Source organism: Pelodiscus sinensis, chromosome 6 (genome assembly GCF_049634645.1).
Source record: "Pelodiscus sinensis isolate JC-2024 chromosome 6, ASM4963464v1, whole genome shotgun sequence".
NCBI lineage: Eukaryota > Metazoa > Chordata > Testudines > Trionychidae > Pelodiscus > Pelodiscus sinensis.
In genome coordinates, this window is record NC_134716.1 from 30,187,659 (window position 1) to 30,204,942 (window position 17,284).

Below are 17,284 nucleotides of genomic sequence, written 5' to 3' on the forward strand. Positions count from 1 at the left end.
TTGCTGGAGGTGCTAGGCTGAAAATGTTTTTTCCTGGCCAAGTGCAAAGAATAGGGAAGATGATCCCCAAAATAGGTGGTTTATTCTTATAATTAGATTCCCCAAACCAGTAACAAAACAGTCTCAGTAATACTTTAAGCAATCCAGACTTCAGCTCCCACAACCAAAGTCTAGATAGTGAGGGTTATTTAAAACCTTATTCACCATACATAAAGTTCTATCAACCTCCAAGAGATTGGACATATTACCGCCAGGTCAATGCATATTTCCGATTTTACCCAAATACACATTTACAGCCAAATCTTATTAACAAAATCTAAGAATTCTTAAAAAATAAAAAAAGTGAGTTACTCTGGTTGAAAGATCATTCTATATACAGATACAAGTTTTTCTAGCAGAGATGATGAGCCTACTGATTTGTAGAAGTCCTTCTGGAATCAGTTCAATAGGTTATGCAGAGTTTGTTCATGAGAAACTACAGGGATAATCTAGAGTAGATGAGGAGGCCTCAATCTTGCAATTTGAATTTACCCTGACAATGTTTAAACAGATGTGAGATAAACCAGGATCAAGCACTAAGCTTCTTTCATAGTTCTCTAGTAAGCTGATAGTCTCTTGACAGGAGACATCACAACAAGGGCATTCCCAGATGAAGAAGAGGCAGTGTATGTGGCTGCTTTAAAGCTAAACTTCTATTTCTTATGTATACACAGGTAAAGTAGTAGTATTAATTAACACAAGGCAAATAGCCATTCAAACTGTCAAGAGATTCCATTATGGCATAGACAATTTAAGATTAAGACAATGTAAGTGTAATATTTATTTTTAATCCTCTAATACAGGCCAACATGTTAACGTTTCATCTACTTAACATGGCTTCGATAGCTGTCTATAAGGAATGTCCTTGTTCATCATTTCAATACTTTTCTAATATGTCCTTAATAGGTTGCTTTTAATTCAACCAGCCTTTTAGGTGCTAAGACCTCACTGGCTCAGTATCACAGCCCTTATTTTCGGTCTGACTTAAAATTTTACTCCTGATTTCCATTCTGAATATCCTCTCAGTAATTGCTGTCATTGCTACCATTTTAAATCTGGACAATCTACATGGGCACCCATTTTCTTCAGTCTTTCTATTCAGCTGGGCAACATTCTGAGGACTCAATTTACCCTGATTCTTCAAAAGAGTACAAATTACACTCCATGTATCAGAAAGGGCTGCTGTACCCAAGGCAGATCCTGGTCTCTGAAAGAAGACAGTGTTTATACTGCTGCCTTCTCTTGGGGGCTCCACTAGGGGAGAGTAGCTTTAATGTAAAGTCGTGGCCCCATAAAAACAGGTGATAGAGGCTATTCAGGGCAAGAGATGAACTAGCACATCCCCTATGTGCCTTGAGCATTCTCCCCCTTGGTTGGTTTCACTTATGGGGCTGCACTAGTTTGAAATTTGCCCACTAGCAGAGATAGGGTTGTGGGTAATTTATGCCACCACAATCCCCTGTGGGTGGATTTTCTCTGTCCTGGGTTATACTAGTGTTGTCCAGGACTGCATTATACTAGTGTTGTCCAGGACTCTTTTATCTTCTTTTGAAAGAACTTCCTCTTCTTCGTCTACACACGCCTTTTTGTGAAAGAGCTCTTTTGCAAAAAGGCTTCTTCCTTGTAGAAAGAGATTTACCAATGTCAGAAAAAAAACCTCTGTTCTTTCGATTTTTTTTCGAAAGAACGCAATTGCAGTGTGAATGGAAATGAATTTTTTTTTTTTTTTTTTTGGAAAAATGGCCATTTTTCTGAATAAAAACAAAAACTCTGTAGTGTAGACATAGCCCTTGGAACTAACTTTAGTAGGAATATCAGTATGGCTGCTGATTCCGCCTTGTCTCTCACCGGGTCCTGCGTACTTTGCTCAGATCAGCAGCCCTCTGTGGCATTCTTTCTTTTGCAAATAGGTATAACAAATACATTCAAATAAATACAAATAGTGCACGTTGCCAACGTCTTAAAATAATTCCTTCAGTTTTGGAGCTTGTGTATAATCTCCAGCTACAGGGAAAAATAAATAAATATTGATTCTCACTAAGAGAAAGAAGGTTTAAATGAAGGTGAAAAATTGGTTCACCAACTTGAACTAGTATTGTGAAACCCGTAACTAGTTTGAGATTTGTGGAAAATATAATCTCTGTGAGGTTCTTCATGGTTCTACGACATGCAAATAAACTTCTAGCAATAACAGCAATATAAACACAGAATGCCCAGAGCATTTCCTGGATCTTAATGACAAGCTTGTCTGGTGCTGCCTAGAAACAAATTTTAACATTTTTTTATTCAGAAATCTGGACACAAATTGAGATTTTGGACTGGCTGCCACAATGTCAAATCTATGGCAATGATGCACTTATATTTACTGGTTATCTGATTTTTATGTGTAAATTCCATTTCCTAGCAACAGATCCCTGCAGGAAATACATTTCTGAGTGATTGTTGATTTGGGTGGTTAAAGTCATTTGACCATTTATTTTGTATCACCACTCAGTGTAATATGCTCACTAAGAAACGCATGGCCTTGCATATTGTAATGCTGAAATATCACAACATTCATTATTGAATGTCATCCTCAGTTGCAATGAATGCATATTTTGCAGCTTTTTTAACATGTTGAGTCCCTAAGTCACCCATGCATTTTTGTTCTCTTACCCATTGGCTAGCCTGTGAATAAGGAATTAACCTAGTCAATCATGTGTGAAATTGGAGTTTTGATCCCCTGCACATTCATTACATGTATCAACTGAAGAGATTAGGTACGCTAAAGATGCTGTTATTTGACTTAAGATGTTACAGATATAATTGCAGATCGGTTATGTTGTCTCTTTTGTGTTTTTATTGTTGATACAGACAGAGTTACGACATTCAGATTGTGGCTGTTGTGGACCAGACAGGCTTTAAATCTGGTAACATCCTTGATTTAAAGAATCCGTTTTTTAGGTAAGAAATGTTGTGGCTAAAAAACACCATGATTATTAATGTAGTAAAATTTAGGGTGGGGCAGTTCTTGTCTCTCAGAAATGTATCACTTTTGCTAGCTATGTTTCTGATATTACAAGCAATTTATGTTTTATATTTAGGGAAAGTAAACTACATGTTAGCATTTAGCCATTGGCATACACTTAAGAGTAATTGTGCTTCTTTTCTGCCTGGTGAGGAAAAAGCAAAGTTTAAAAAACATTGAACTGTGTCCATTGAAACAGATGCAACAAATTAACTTCAAGGCACTCTCTAAAATTAAGCCATAAAAATAAATATCAAATGAATATTCTAGCCAACACCCTGTCTCACACACAATTCTACTGAGACTAAAAATGTCAGCACTGAAATTGAGCCCTAATGCTGTTTTTGAGGCCCGGAACACAACTAACAAACACTGGTATTTTTTTTCTTTAAGAGAAATACAGGCAGCCACTTTAGGCAATATTACATGTACATTTTACTAAAGCATTACAAGGGGAAACTATGAGCAGTCCCCGTAATGGTTTAGTGCTGTGGCTGGGAAGAACAGAAAGTCTGTTCCACAGAATTTGGAGATGAACCTCTTGGTGCTAGTTTACGCTCATTGCTGAAATCTGAACCTGCAGTAAAATAGACAGTGAGGCATGGCACTCATTTGAGATGAGATGCTGGTGCCAAGCACCCAATTTTCTCCATTAAAAAAAAGAAGCATCCTTCCTCAGCAATTCAGTGGGCTTTTGTTGGGCTCGTCTCTGCCACTACTCTCTGCTTTTCCCTTTGGGAAAAGTTGCCAGCTGGAGAGCAGAGCAGCCAGGAAGCAGGCCCATCAGTTCTCACAGAAGGCAGAGATCTGCGGGAATAAGAGCCTGTCCATTCCTACAGGCAGCTGCAGTGCCAGCTGGAGAGCACCTGGCTGGGTTGCAGTTGGCCCACCCCACTTGTACAGTACTGCTTTTTAGGGTAACAGTAACTTATGGCACATTGAATAGTCAACTTTTTTGGAGCTGAGCTCCTAGTAGGTATGAAAAGAGGTGACTGAAGTAATGGGGGATGTTACTACACAGCTGCCTCTCCTCTCCATGCAGTCATTTCTTCCTTCATGACCCTGTTTCCAAGGGCTTCCTGTTCACTAAGGGGGCATGCTGGCTGGCTCATCTCACCTCCACAAATCTGCACACGGGCTGTTTCCATCATCTGTAGGGCTCTTTTGGAAGGTGGCTTGGGAGGGCGAGTGATTAATTTCTAAGGCAGTTGCCGCCAGTATTCCCTGTAAGCTGTGCGCTTGTGTGGCTGCTTGGGAGAGAGTCCAGTGCCACCCAGCTGATGAGAAGAGTGCCCAAAGATAGGGGTTTTTTTTTTTAGTTTCTCCTGGTGATGCACATTCACACATGCCTCAGTGAATGTGAAAAATGTATCTCGCATGTGGATGGAAAAAAAACCCTCGTGGATGGAAAAGATTAGAGGGAACATTGGTTGCTGCCTTGCTTTTAGCTCCTTGTCACATATTCCCATTGCAGCAGCAGGAACATAAAGAATAGATGGACTCATAGAAATGGTGAAAGCGCGTCTCCATGGCGGCTGCAGCCACAGCAAGGGGAGGGGGTGCATGTCCCCCTGCTGGGGCAGGTCCAGGTTCATTTGCCCTCTGTACTCCCCAGCCAGATTGAGGAATGGAGCAAACTGTGAACTTTCCCCTCACGCCCTGACGAAGGGGAACAGCCAGCAATGTTCCCGTACAAATGGGGGGGGGGGGGAGGAGAGCTGCATCCTCCCCTGCCCTTGCAAAAGGGCACCTGTGAGTAGGAAGAGTCCTGGATGGGGGGGAGGCACACTCTCAGCCCACCCCTTTCACTTGCCTGGTGATTCTGTTTCTCTTCTGTGTGTGTCCTGTACATGGGAGAGGGGGCTTCAACCCCTTTTTTACTCCCACCAACCAAACCCTTACCTTGGAGGGCGTTATCATGAGAGGAAGCTGTATACCAAATTTGGTGGTCTTAGCTCTTACTGTTTAGGAGTTCTTGAACAGACAGACTGGTTTGCTCACTCACAGACAAAGAAATTATTTCAAAAGATATTTAAGTTTCTCTCTTCCCCCCCCCCCCCGTATAAATATATATTAAATAACAGACTTTTATATCTATAATCTCCTCAAGCCTCATCAGAAAAGTCACATAGAAATTATTTCATTTGCTTAATTCAGCTAGCACCATCAGCTATCAAAGACCGTATTTTACTCTAACTACTGTGTTCTCTCCTATCCATTTTTATTTTTAGGTATGCCTAGAATATATTGTTATATGGCAAATGAAAAACAGAAACAAGAATCTCATCAAGTCAACAAACCTATGAGAGTGAAAAGCAAGTCAGGCTTGCTGGTCCTTGTGCAAAATCAGATTGTAACTGTACATATCTGTAATACAAAATTTTATGCAAGCGGTGTGATATGGGAATGTTGCAGTTCCATCCATTTTTTAAAACTGAAATTTAGCTAGGGATCACATTTGCATCACAACACATTACTTTGTTCTGAAATGCTTTGTTGATGTGCATACAATTTGGTTGGTTTTTGTTTGGGTTTTCTGCAAAATTGACATTCGTTGCTTTTTAAAGAAAAAAATTAACAAAACAAACCTACCTCATGTTTATATATGTGATGCATTGAAGAATCTTAAAAACAGAACTCAGTATTCATATTTAAGTTTTTTTGAGTTTCCTGCACAAGTTTCTTGATGGTTTCAATATGTTTAGAGCTGGTATGGACTCATTAATTCTGTTCTTTCTGAAACGTGGAAACAAAATGATCCTTTGCATATACCTTATAAATATTCTGTGATTACTCTGTGGATATAAAAGTGAAACACTACACAATTGTAAATTACTGCAAACACAGTTTACAATAAAAATTAAATATGGGCTATAAGTGAGGCTTTTACTGTTTCTGTAGCTCACAGAAACTTGTGATTGTCCAGTACTTCTAGGAACTTGTTTTATTTCTTGCACAGCAGGTCAAGAGAGAAACTTGTAGCCATACTTCAGTTTCTAATGTGGTCTCTCTCCAGACAACCTGACTCCACGAGGATAACTGGAGCAATAAATGACTGTACAATGTGTTTAAATATAGATTTCAAACTGGATACTCTCAAATGGCTGAATTAACAAATTGGCATCTATACTCACCAAGTCCTGAATGGAAATAAAGTAAGGAAAAGGAACATCTAATTTTACCATTTTATTTCAGAAGCTAATCATAGACAATACACCTGATGCTATAGGAATAACAGAAACATGATGAAATACTAGGCATGACTGGAGCACAGGTATTGAAGGATATGTGCTGTTTAGGAAAGACAGAAATAAAGGTGGTGGAGTAGCATTGTATATCAATGATGAGGTAGATTGCAAAGAATTAAAAAGTGAAGGGAATGGAGAAGACAGAGTCTGTCTGGGAAAAACTCACATTGGGGAAGAAAACTATTAGATCCTCCTCTGGGATAGTGCTTGGGGTGTGCTATAGACCAACAGGATCTAATTTGGATATGGATAGAGACCTCTTTAATGTTTTTAAAGAAGTAAATACTAATGGAAACTGTGTAATCATGGGAGACTTCAACTATCCAGATATAGACTGGAGAATAAATACTGGTAATAATAATAGGGCTCAGATTTTCCTAGATGTGATAGCTGATGAATTCCTTCATCAAGTAGTTGTTGAACCAATAAGCCATTTTAGATTTGTTTTTGGTGAGTAGAGAGGACCTCATAGAAGAAATGGTTGTAGAGGACAACCTTGGCTTGAGCGATCATGAGCTAATTCAGTTCAAACTAAATGGAAGGATAAACAAAAATAAATCTGAGACTAGGGTTTTTTATTTGAAAAGGGCTAATTTTAATAAATTAAGGAAATTAGTTAGGGAAGTGGATTGGACTAAAGAATTTATGGATCTAAAAGTGGAGGAGGCCTAGGATTATTTTAAGTTAAAGTTGCAGAAGCTATCAGAAGCCTGTATCCCAAGAAAGAGGAAAAAATGTATAGATAGGTGTTTTAGACCAACTTGGCTGAGCAAGCACCTCAGGGAGGTGATTAAGAAAAAGCAGAAAGCATATAAGGAGTGGAAGATGGGAGGGATCAGCAAAGAAAGCTACCTTATTGAGGTTCAAGCATGTAGGGACAAAGTGAGAGAGGCTAAAAGTCATGTAGAGTTGGACCTTGCAAAGGGAATTAAAACCAATAGTAAAAGGTTTTATAGCCATATAAATAGGAAGAAAACAAAAAAAGAGGAAGTGGGACTGCTAATCACTGAGGATGAAGTGGAGGTTAAGGATAATCTAGGCATGGCCCAATATGTAAACAAATTCTTTGCTTCAGTATTTAATGAGGCTAATGAAGAGCTTAGGGATAATGGCAACATAACAAATGGGCTAAGGATATGGAGGTAGATATTACCAAATCCGAGGTAGAAGCCAAACTCGAACATCTTAATGGGAGTAAATCAGGGGGCCCAGATAATCTTCATCCAAAAATAGTAAAGGAACTGGCACATGAAATTGCAAGTCCGTTAGCAAAATTTTTTAATGAATCTCTAAACTCAGGCCCTGGCTGTGTCTACATTGGCATCCCTTTCCAGAAAAGGTATGTTAATAAGACACTTCAGAATTGAAAAACCGCGGGGGATTTAAATATCCCCCGCGGCATTAGCATTTACATGGCTGCCGCTTTTTTCCGGCTCGGGGTTTTTGCCAGAGAAAAGCGCCAGTGTAGACGCGATTCTCCAGAAAATAAGCCCTTTTCCGGAAGATCCCTTATTCCTGCTTGAAAGTACAAGTCTACACTGGCGCTTTTCTCCGGCAAAAACCCCGAGCCAGAAAAAATGTAGACACAGCCAGGGGTTGTACCGTTTGACTGGAGAATTGCTAATATAGTTCCTATATTTAAGAAAGGGGGAAAAAGTGACCCGGGTAACTACAGGCCTGTTAGTTTGATATCTGTAGTATGCAAGGTCTTGGAAAAAATTTTGAAGGAGAAAGTAGTTAGGGACATTGATGTTAATGGCAATTGGGACAAACTACAACATGGTTTTACCAAAGGTAGATCGTGCCAAACTTACCTTATCTCCTTCTTTGAGAAAGTAACAGATTTTTTAGATAAAGGAAATGTAGTGGATCTAATCTACCTCGATTTCAGTAAGGCATTTGATACAGTACCACATGGGGAATTATTGGTTAAATTGGAAAAGATGGGGATCAATATGAAAATTGAGAGGTGGATAAGGAACTGGTTAAAGGGGAGACTACAGCGAGTCATACTGAAAGGTGAACTGTCAGGCTGGAGAGAGGTTACTAGCGGAGTTCCTCAGGGATCAGTTCTGGGACCATTAATATTTAATCTTTTTATTACTGACCTCGGCACTAAAAGTAGAAGTGTGCTAATAAAGTTTGTGGATGACACAAAGTTGGGGGGTATCGCCAATTCAGAAAAAGATCGGGATATCATACAGGAAGATCTGGATGATCTTGAAAATTGGAGTAATAGTAATAGGATGAAATTTAATAGTGAGAAATGTAAGGTTATGCATTTAGGGATTAATAACAAGAATTTTAGTTATAAGCTGGGGACACATCAGTTGGAAGTCACGGAAGAGGAGACTCGGAGTCCTGGTTGATCACAGGATGACTATGAGCCGCCATTGTGACATGGCTGTGAAAAAGGCTAATACGGTCTTGGGATGCATTTGGCGAGGTATTTCCAGTAGGGATTAGGAGGTGTTAGTGCCATTATACAAGGCATTGGTGAGACCTCATTTGGAATACTGTGTGCAGTTCTGGTCTCCCATATTTAAGAAGGATGAATTCAAACTGGAACAGATACAAAAAAGGGCCACTAGGATGATCCGAGGAATGGAAAACCTGTCTTATGAAAGGAGACTCAAGGAACTTGGCTTGTTTACCTTAACCAAAAGAAGGCTGAGGGGAGATATGATTACTCTCTTTAAATATATTAGAGGGATAAATACCAGGGAGGGAGAGGAATTATTTAAGCTCAATACCAATGTGGACACAAGAACAAATGGATATAAGCTGGCTATTAAGAAGTTTAGACTCGAAATTAGGCAAAGGTTTCTAACCATCAGGAGTGAAGTTCTGGAACAGCCTTCCAAGGGAAGTAGTGGGCGCAAAAGACCTATCTGACTTCAAGATAAAGCTAGATGGGTTTATGAAGGGGATGGTATGATGAGGTAACATGATCTTGGCAATTAATTGACCTTTCACTATCAGTGGTAAATAGGCCAATGGTGGGAAAATAGGAGTTGCTATAGAGAACTTTTTTCTGGGTGTCTGGATGGTGAGTCTTGCCCACATGCTCAGGATTCAGCTGATTGCCATATTTGGGGTCGGGAAGGAATTTTCCTCCAGGGTAGATTGGCTGAGGCCCTGGAGGTTTTTCGCCTTCCTCTGTAGCATGGGGTCACTAGCGAGAGGATTCTTTGCATCTTGGGGTCTTTGAACCATCATTTCAAGGACTTCAATATCTGAGATATAGGTGAGAGGATTATTCTAGCAGTGGGTGGGTGAGATTCTGTGGCCTGCATTGTGCAGGGGGTCAGACTAGATGATCAAAATGGTCCCTTCTGACCTTAAGGTCTATGATGCTGCCTGGTGATTATACTCTCAGCAATTATTGGAAGGCTGCATTCAACTAAAAAGTCCCGCCACATCTAGAAGCTGATGTCTCCCAGGGTATGTCTACACTACCCCGCTAGTTCGAACTAGCGGGGTAATGTATGCATACCGCACTTGCTAATGAAGCCCGGGATTTGAATTTCCCGGGCTTCATTAGCATAAGCGGGGAGCCGCCATTTTTAAATCCCCGCTGCTTCGAACCCCGTGTAGCGCGGCTACACGGGGCTCGAACTAGGTAGTTCGGACTAGGGTCCTATTCCGAACTACCGGTACTCCTCGTGAAACGAGGTGTACCGGTAGTTCGGAATAGGCACCCTAGTCCGAACTACCTAGTTCGAGCCCCGTGTAGCCGCGCTACACGGGGTTCGAAGCAGCGGGGATTTAAAAATGGCGGCTCCCCGCTTATGCTAATGAAGCCCGGGAAATTCAAATCCCGGGCTTCATTAGCAAGTGCGGTATGCATACATTACCCCGCTAGTTCGAACTAGCGGGGTAGTGTAGACATACCCCCTGGCAGTAGGCTGTATTTTTTCCAGAGGACAAGTCAAGGACCTCTTCTGGGTCCATCAAGAAGCTGTTCTGGTTTGAGAAGCTCTTCTATATGCTGTCAGGCATTTGAAAAATTATTTAAGAATATTTTCCCCAAGTCTGGAAATTAACTCACACTTTTAAGCTTGTGAAAATCATGGACTTTGGTTTGTCTGAAGTTATGTAACTGTAAAAATCAGTAAAGCTATACGTTTCTAAAAATGATATTAGCTTGTCTAAGAGGATTTTTTCCACCAGCATTTAGCACTGCAAGGTTGTCTGATTTTATAAATATGTGGAATGAATAATAAGAATGGTGTGATGTACTAGAAAAAGAAGTATAAATCTAATGTATAGGGAAAAGCAGTTTCTGATGCAGTGTCTGATAATAGGGCCATCAAGATTGATCACCTTTAGTCTTTAGTTGATGTTTTGATCTTATTTACTTTTAGATAGAGATGGGCCTATGCCCCAAACTTAAGATCAAAAGGTAATTTTCAGACAGCCACAGTTCAGAGTGTTTCACAGTTAGAGGCTTTTGTCACAGCCATTAAAAAAAGAATACATGCAAAATTTGAATGTGGATCTCTGTTAAGATTTTTAACCACTTCCTTCAAAATGTTTGGACCTAGAGTATTGCTTTGAGTCCTCTGTTAAAAAGTTAATATACAGTGAAAAACACTCTTAATTGTGATTCATTTCTATTCATCTAGTCCTCTCAATTTACTCTCTTCTCCTCCCCCCCATCTTATCACACAATAAAACATGATGAAAAGAAAAAAAAACAGGAATATAAAGCAGTTTACCCTGCTTTAATTCAGTGAAACAAGGCTGATGTATCTGATTAGCTGCTTGCAAGAATTTGTGGAAATGACTGCTTTGTTATGCACCCTAAACAATGTAGAAGTAATTCATCACTAGTTACTACGGGGGTGGGAGGAATCAGGATCATCCGATCAAACTGGTATTCATATTTCTATTCAGTTCAGAAATTCTGTTTATTCTCAAGCTGCAACCCAAAGTGGAAGAAGAGATTAATGTTATGTATGCCACACACCACTCCCATTTAGGAATGTAGTCCTGTGTCTCTTAGTTCTGTCATAATCTCTTATGTTCTTTTCTTTCCTCCTACGAAGCTTAGGTAATCACATAACATACTCGATTTATCTTGAAGTTGTAGAATGTACAAGCCTCAGTTCAGAAGACTTTCCATGTCTATTACTTTAAAAATTAGAATACACTTATAACATGCTTTTAAAATGTCAGTTAAAATATCTAATCCATGCAAAAAGCATGGTAAAGCATATTTAAAAAGTGATACAATGTTGTATACATCAGTGGTCTTCTCAATCCAGAACTGCAATTTAGGGAAGCTGAAACAAATGGGGAGCGGATGTCTTGAGAGTCTGAAGAAAGTGGGGAAAAAAATCTGGTGGGCTGCCTGAGACTTGCATAGATTTCACTGCCCTGTGAGACACAATGTTTCTCTAATGATGAAGATGCTATTTTCAAACTTTTACAAAAATGACAGATTGCCATACATCCCAGAGATACAAGAAGCAGCACCGCAGGGTGGCATGTTAAATAACACAGCTAAGAGTTGTGAATTTTCATTCTCTGCCGGATCTGGAGTCATTTAGTTGGCTCTGCTCGAAGAAGTAACTCAGGGAAGAGAGACTTAATAGATTATTGTTCAACTGCTTGTGGTTATTTTCTCTTAAACCTACAAGTAAAGATGCTTTAAAAGTGTTGATCACAGTAATAAATGGACAATAATTAACGATAAATTGCATTTTCAATAGCTTACATTCTATCTGTATCCTTCATCCTCATAGACAGATAGGATATTGTAATCCATAAGAACACTAAAAGAATTCCGCATGATTGATGTTACTACAGTGACTTCCAAGGAATATAATTATTTGCTACACATTATAAAGTGTGCCAGACTCATAGAAATCTTCCCTTGTGATAGATCCCCTTCAGCACTCAGAATGGCCATGAAGCCCAGAAACAATGTTGATGCATCTGGTTCTGAGTCCTCTGGAACTGCATAACCGAGCTGGTATTTATTTTCCTTGCTTCATTTCCAAGAGTCATGTTCTTCTCTGAAATTACAAACTATGGCAGTTGCAGGTGTAAACGCACAAACATCATACACATTCTCCTCTCTTTTTCTTCATTCAGGCTATGTCTACACTATGGGGGTTTTCCAGGAGGTATCCCTACACCAGAGGTATCCCGGAAAAACTCTGCATGTTCAGGGAATGCATCTGCTCTTCCGCTTTTTTTTGCCGAAGAACAGATGTGTGCTTTTGGAAGCCTTGCCTTCCTCATTCCACGAGGAAGAAGGGCTCTTCTGAAAGAGGAGATTTTTCCAATATTTGGTCCAGTGTAAATGGGCCAAATTTCGGAAAAGCCTCTTCCGAAAAAACTATCGGGAAAAGATACGCAAATTGTGGAGCGCAATTTGTCTACCTTTTTCTGATAAATCATTGTAGTCTAGACATAGCCTCTGCCACGTGGCTAGAATTCTTTTCTGTGCCCCTCAAATAGATATTTTCACTAGTTTGCACTGAGGGTATGTCTAGACCAGGAGTTCCCAAACTTTTTTGGTCCCCGTACCTCCTTGGCTTTTAGTAAACCTTCCCGTACCCCCTATTCAATATGAAAGGAAATAAATTCTAGACTCTAGAATCCACAACTTTTTTCACTAACACTACTACTTTTGGAATATTTCAATTAGGATAATCTAGTTATTTACCAAATATTCCCCATACCCTCTTGACAAGCTTCTTGTACCTCCTGGGGGTACACGTACCCCAGGTTGGGAACCCCTGGTCTAGACTACAGAGTTTTGTGAGAAAAATGGCCGTTTGCCAACAAAACCTGAGTTACGTCCATACTGCAAGCATGTTCTTTCAACAGTAAATCGAAAGAACAGAGGAGTTTTTCTGGCATTGGCAATCCTCGTTCTACGAGGAAGAAGCCTTTTCTGAAAGAGCTCTTTCGCTTTTTTGATGCGTTTTTGAAGTGCAGAAGCTCTCTTTCACAAGAAGTGTTTTTGGAAGATCTCCTCTGGAAAAGCTTCTTCCGAAAGAAGCCTGCAGTCCAGACGTAGCCTGAGTCACAAGCTTAGGGTTAAATTCTGCCTTTAAGAGAAGAGCTATGGAACGAGGCACTGAGGGAGAGCAGGGGCTGAGTCAATGGAACTGAGTTCAAACCTCTCATAAGAGACACAAGAGGCACTTAAAACTTGGGCCCTAAATCACCAATTCTGTTTCTCTAGCCAAGGTAGCCCAGGTCAAGAGTTTAATACCCAGCCCTATTTGGTGTTGCCAAACAACTTACTCCTTATGGCTTCACCCAAATTTATTCATGTTCAGCAATGCAGGGAAAAAATTACCCCTACCGCTACCCCAAAAAAGATACAAACAGCAATGACTTCATTCCTTTCTCTAATGGATCTCGTTCTCAACTCAGCTGGTCAACCAGCTGGCACGTGGTGTGCTGTAGAGTTGGAACAGCTGTACTGCAAACATAATACAGCTTGTAGGAAGGTGTCTTGGGCTAGGTCAATACTTTACACCAGGGTCCATGGCATGTCGGGTACATGGAGCTCCATGCCACACTGAAAAGCAAGCTGTGTCCAGACAGCAGCATGTAGCTACAGATGTCAGGTAAAAGCTCTGGCAGGATAAGCCCTTCTCGGCTGTCTCTTCTCTCCAGCACCTTTCCTTGAAGCAGGAATCTTTCCCTGAGGCAGGAAACAGCCCCTGCTGAGTGGAACTAGCAGAATCTCTGCAGCTAGGAAGGCTCCAGCAGCAGGGAGGCAGTGGGACACTGCACTTCTAAAATAGCAATATATAGGGAGGCATGGGCATGTAGGGTGTATATACTGGTACATACCCACAGGTTTCAAGTGTGTATTTGCTGAAGCTGTGCCTCATCTATGTTATTTATACCCATGCTAGTGGGCTAGCAAGGCACTTACACTGCATGCCACTTAAGAGTGCAGTATAAATGTACCTTGAGCTTGTATCCCTTTGTTAGCCAGCCTGTAACCAGTTTTGTGGTGAGTCATCCACTAAAGTGAGGGAGCATTGCTCACTGCCACTGAAATTAGTGATGTTAAATCCTCTTTCTTAATAAGCTTGACATTTGAACCAGCGCCAGTTTTCTCATTTCTCCTGACTCTAACTTACTACCCACTAACCTTCTCTGTGATTAGATTATGGGTGTACGATTTATATGGTACTGCCTGGTTCGTGTGAAGGCATCTCAAGTGACCTTATGTTTGTTCCACTAGGAGTTTGTTCATCTGTAATTCTGGATATCAAAAGGTCCTGGAATGCCTCTCTTTTACACCCAAAATGGAGACATCTGCAATAAGAACAGCTGGCCTTGTGCTTACTGTTGGAGGTACCCAGTAAAAAAAAAAAAGACTTAGAATACACCCAAGTTGTCAAGTAGAATAGGCATTAAAATCAGGATAGACTGAAATGAAAATAACAGCAACTGAATATCAGGTGGTATGTCTACACTGCAGCACTAATTCGAATTAACTTATTTCGAATTAGTTAATTTGAAATAAGCTAATTCAAAATAACGCATCTAGACCCAAAAACTAATTTGAATTAGCGTTTTGCTAATTCGAAATAGCACGTCCACACTAATTGGACACTGGGTCGCATTTAAGGGCAGCTGAAACTGGTTCCGGCAGGGCATCAGGTCAGTAGTTGCTTTATGTGGCTGCTGTCTGAGGCTCGTGCTTAAAGGGACCTCCCTGGACAGCCGATTTTCAGCTTTTTCACTTGCTTGCCTACCTCGCCGAGGGACAGCAAAGCGTTTTCCTCTCCACCTGCCTGTGTCAGTGGTTCCCATTGGGGACGCCGCCGCAGTTGGCAACATGGAGCCAGAGCTCACCCTGAGCATGCTGCTCCAGTTTTTGGACTTGTTGCTGCAAGCCTATTAGCCCTCTGCCTCTCCCCCTGGCCTTCCTGGGGGCCGTGGAGGAGCCGCAGCAGTGCCCAGATGACAGTGTGCCCCGCCGCATCTGGCATCTGGACACCAGCAGCGACTGGTGGGACTGCATCATCCTGGAGCGCTGGGGAGACCAACAGTGGACCCAGAACTTCAGGATGAAGAAGGACACCTTCCTGGAGCTCTGTGAGTGGCTCACCCCTGCTCTGTGGCGACAGGACACTCACATGAGGCCCGTCATCCCCCTCCAGAAGTGGAAGCTTCCACCCTGTGGAAGCTCTCTATGCCAGACAGCTACCGATCCGTCGGGAACCAGTTCAGCGTGGGGAAATCCACTGTCAGAGCAGTGCTAATGCAGGTATGGCACTCACCGGCCACTGGGCCGGGGGGCAGGGGAGTTGCAAGGAGGGGATGGGCCGCCCCAGGGAAAATGGGGGGGAGGAGGCAAAAGTGCCTCTCACAGGAGGGTTCGGTCTGTCCCGACTGTACTACATGCCACCCGCAGTGGCCAGGATCGCAGCGGGGGTTGGTTCCAGGAGTGGGGCACGGGGCACTGCCAGGGCACGAACACTCCCAGCCTCCTGGTCGCCCCAGTGATTCATGGTTTGCTGTGTCTCTCTGCAGGTGGTCAAGGCCATCAACCGGGTGCTGCTCCGCAAGGTGGTCTGCCTCGCCAACCCGAACACAGTCATCCAGGGGTTTGGTGCCCTCAGCTTCCCCACTGCAGGGGGGCCATCGATGGGACACACATCCCCATTCATGCCCCGGAACACCAGGCCTCCCAGTACATCAACCGCAAGGGGTACTTCTCCCTCCTCCTGCAGGCCGTGTCTGACCACTGGGGCCAGTTCACGGACATTAATGTGGGCTGGTCCGGCAAGGCACATGACGCCAGGGTGTTCCAGAACTCCTCCGTGTGCCAGATGCTGCAGGCCGGGACCTTCTTCCCTGACTGCCACATCAGGGTCGGGGACGTGGACATGCCCGTCTCCCTGGTGGGGGATGCGGCCTACCCCCTGGCTGATGAAGCTGTACACAGGGCACCTCAACCCCTCCCGGCAGGCCTTCAATGCCAGTCTCACCAAGGCCCACATTGTGGTTGAAGGGGCCTTCGGACGCCTGAAAGCCCGATTTAGATGTCTCCTCACCTGCCTCGACCTAGCTGAGCACAATATCCCTCCCGTGGTGGCAGCATGTTGTGTGCTGCACAATTTATGTGAGTGGAAGGGGGAGGCTTTCCTGCCAGCCTAGATGGCTGAGGCTGAGCGCATGGCTGGCCAGTACGTGCAGCCCCGCACCGCTGCCATCCGGGAGGCCCAGCGGGGGGCCATCCAGATCCGTGAAGCCCTGGGGGAGAGCTTCCAGGTGGAGGAGGACTGAACTCATCCTGCATGCCCCACTGGGGCCTTCTTCCACCCTCCCTTCCTTCCCCTTTCCCCTCCCTAACCCTAACTCTCTTTATTGTACATAACTGGGGTAGGGGGAGGGAGAAATGAGGGTGGGAGAGGGGAGGGGGAAACCTGGGAGGAGGTAGCTGGAAGGGGAAGAAGGGAAGGGAAAGCTCAGGGTTGGGGGTCCTGCTGGCTCTCCCATCTCACAGCATTGCGGGTGCTGGGGCATCTGTGGGGAATGGGTGTGGAAGGTAGGGCAGGAGGGATGGGGGGTATGGAGGAAGCGGGAGGGGGAGCAGGGATGGGAGGAGGAGCGAGAGCTGGGGTGGCCGCAGGGGCTGGAGCAGGAGGAGGTAGGAACCTGTACACCAAGGTCTGGAGGTGGCCTCTGAGGGCACGGCCCTGCTCCTCCAGCACCTCCAAGCTCCGCTTCCGCAGACACAGGTCCTCCCGGACCCAGTGGTGCTCCAGTAGCCGCAGGTGCCGCCGGTGATAGTCCTCCAGGTTGCGGGTGCGCTTGCTGGCCCGGGTGCGGGTAGCTGTTGCAGGCAGGGTGGTGTGCCCTGCAGTCCCTGGTGCTGCGACTGTGGTGAAACAAGAGCAGTGGTCAGTTCTCCCTGGGGACACAGTGGGTGAAACCCAGCCCCCCTCTGCAAGGCAAGGTTGGCGTGTGGGGAATGGGCCAGGGCTCCTGCATGACA

At 43.3% G+C, this 17,284-nt stretch overlaps 1 protein-coding gene across 2 annotated transcripts in view; it reads left to right on the plus strand.

Moving 5' to 3' along the window:
- LOC102449863 (histone-arginine methyltransferase CARM1-like) overlaps positions 1–7,739 on the plus strand; it is a 142,527-nt gene extending 134,788 nt beyond the window's left edge. The window contains exons 11-12 of one of the 2 annotated variants that reach the window (XM_075931655.1): positions 2,893–2,982; positions 5,278–7,739. In XM_075931655.1, the coding sequence (XP_075787770.1) occupies positions 2,893–2,982; positions 5,278–5,287 (100 nt within the window). In that variant the 3' untranslated portion in view covers positions 5,288–7,739. The remainder of the gene's footprint in view (positions 1–2,892; positions 2,983–5,277) is intronic. The other variant, XM_006129900.4, reaches the window with a different exon arrangement.
- Positions 7,740–17,284: the final 9,545 nt, after the last annotated feature.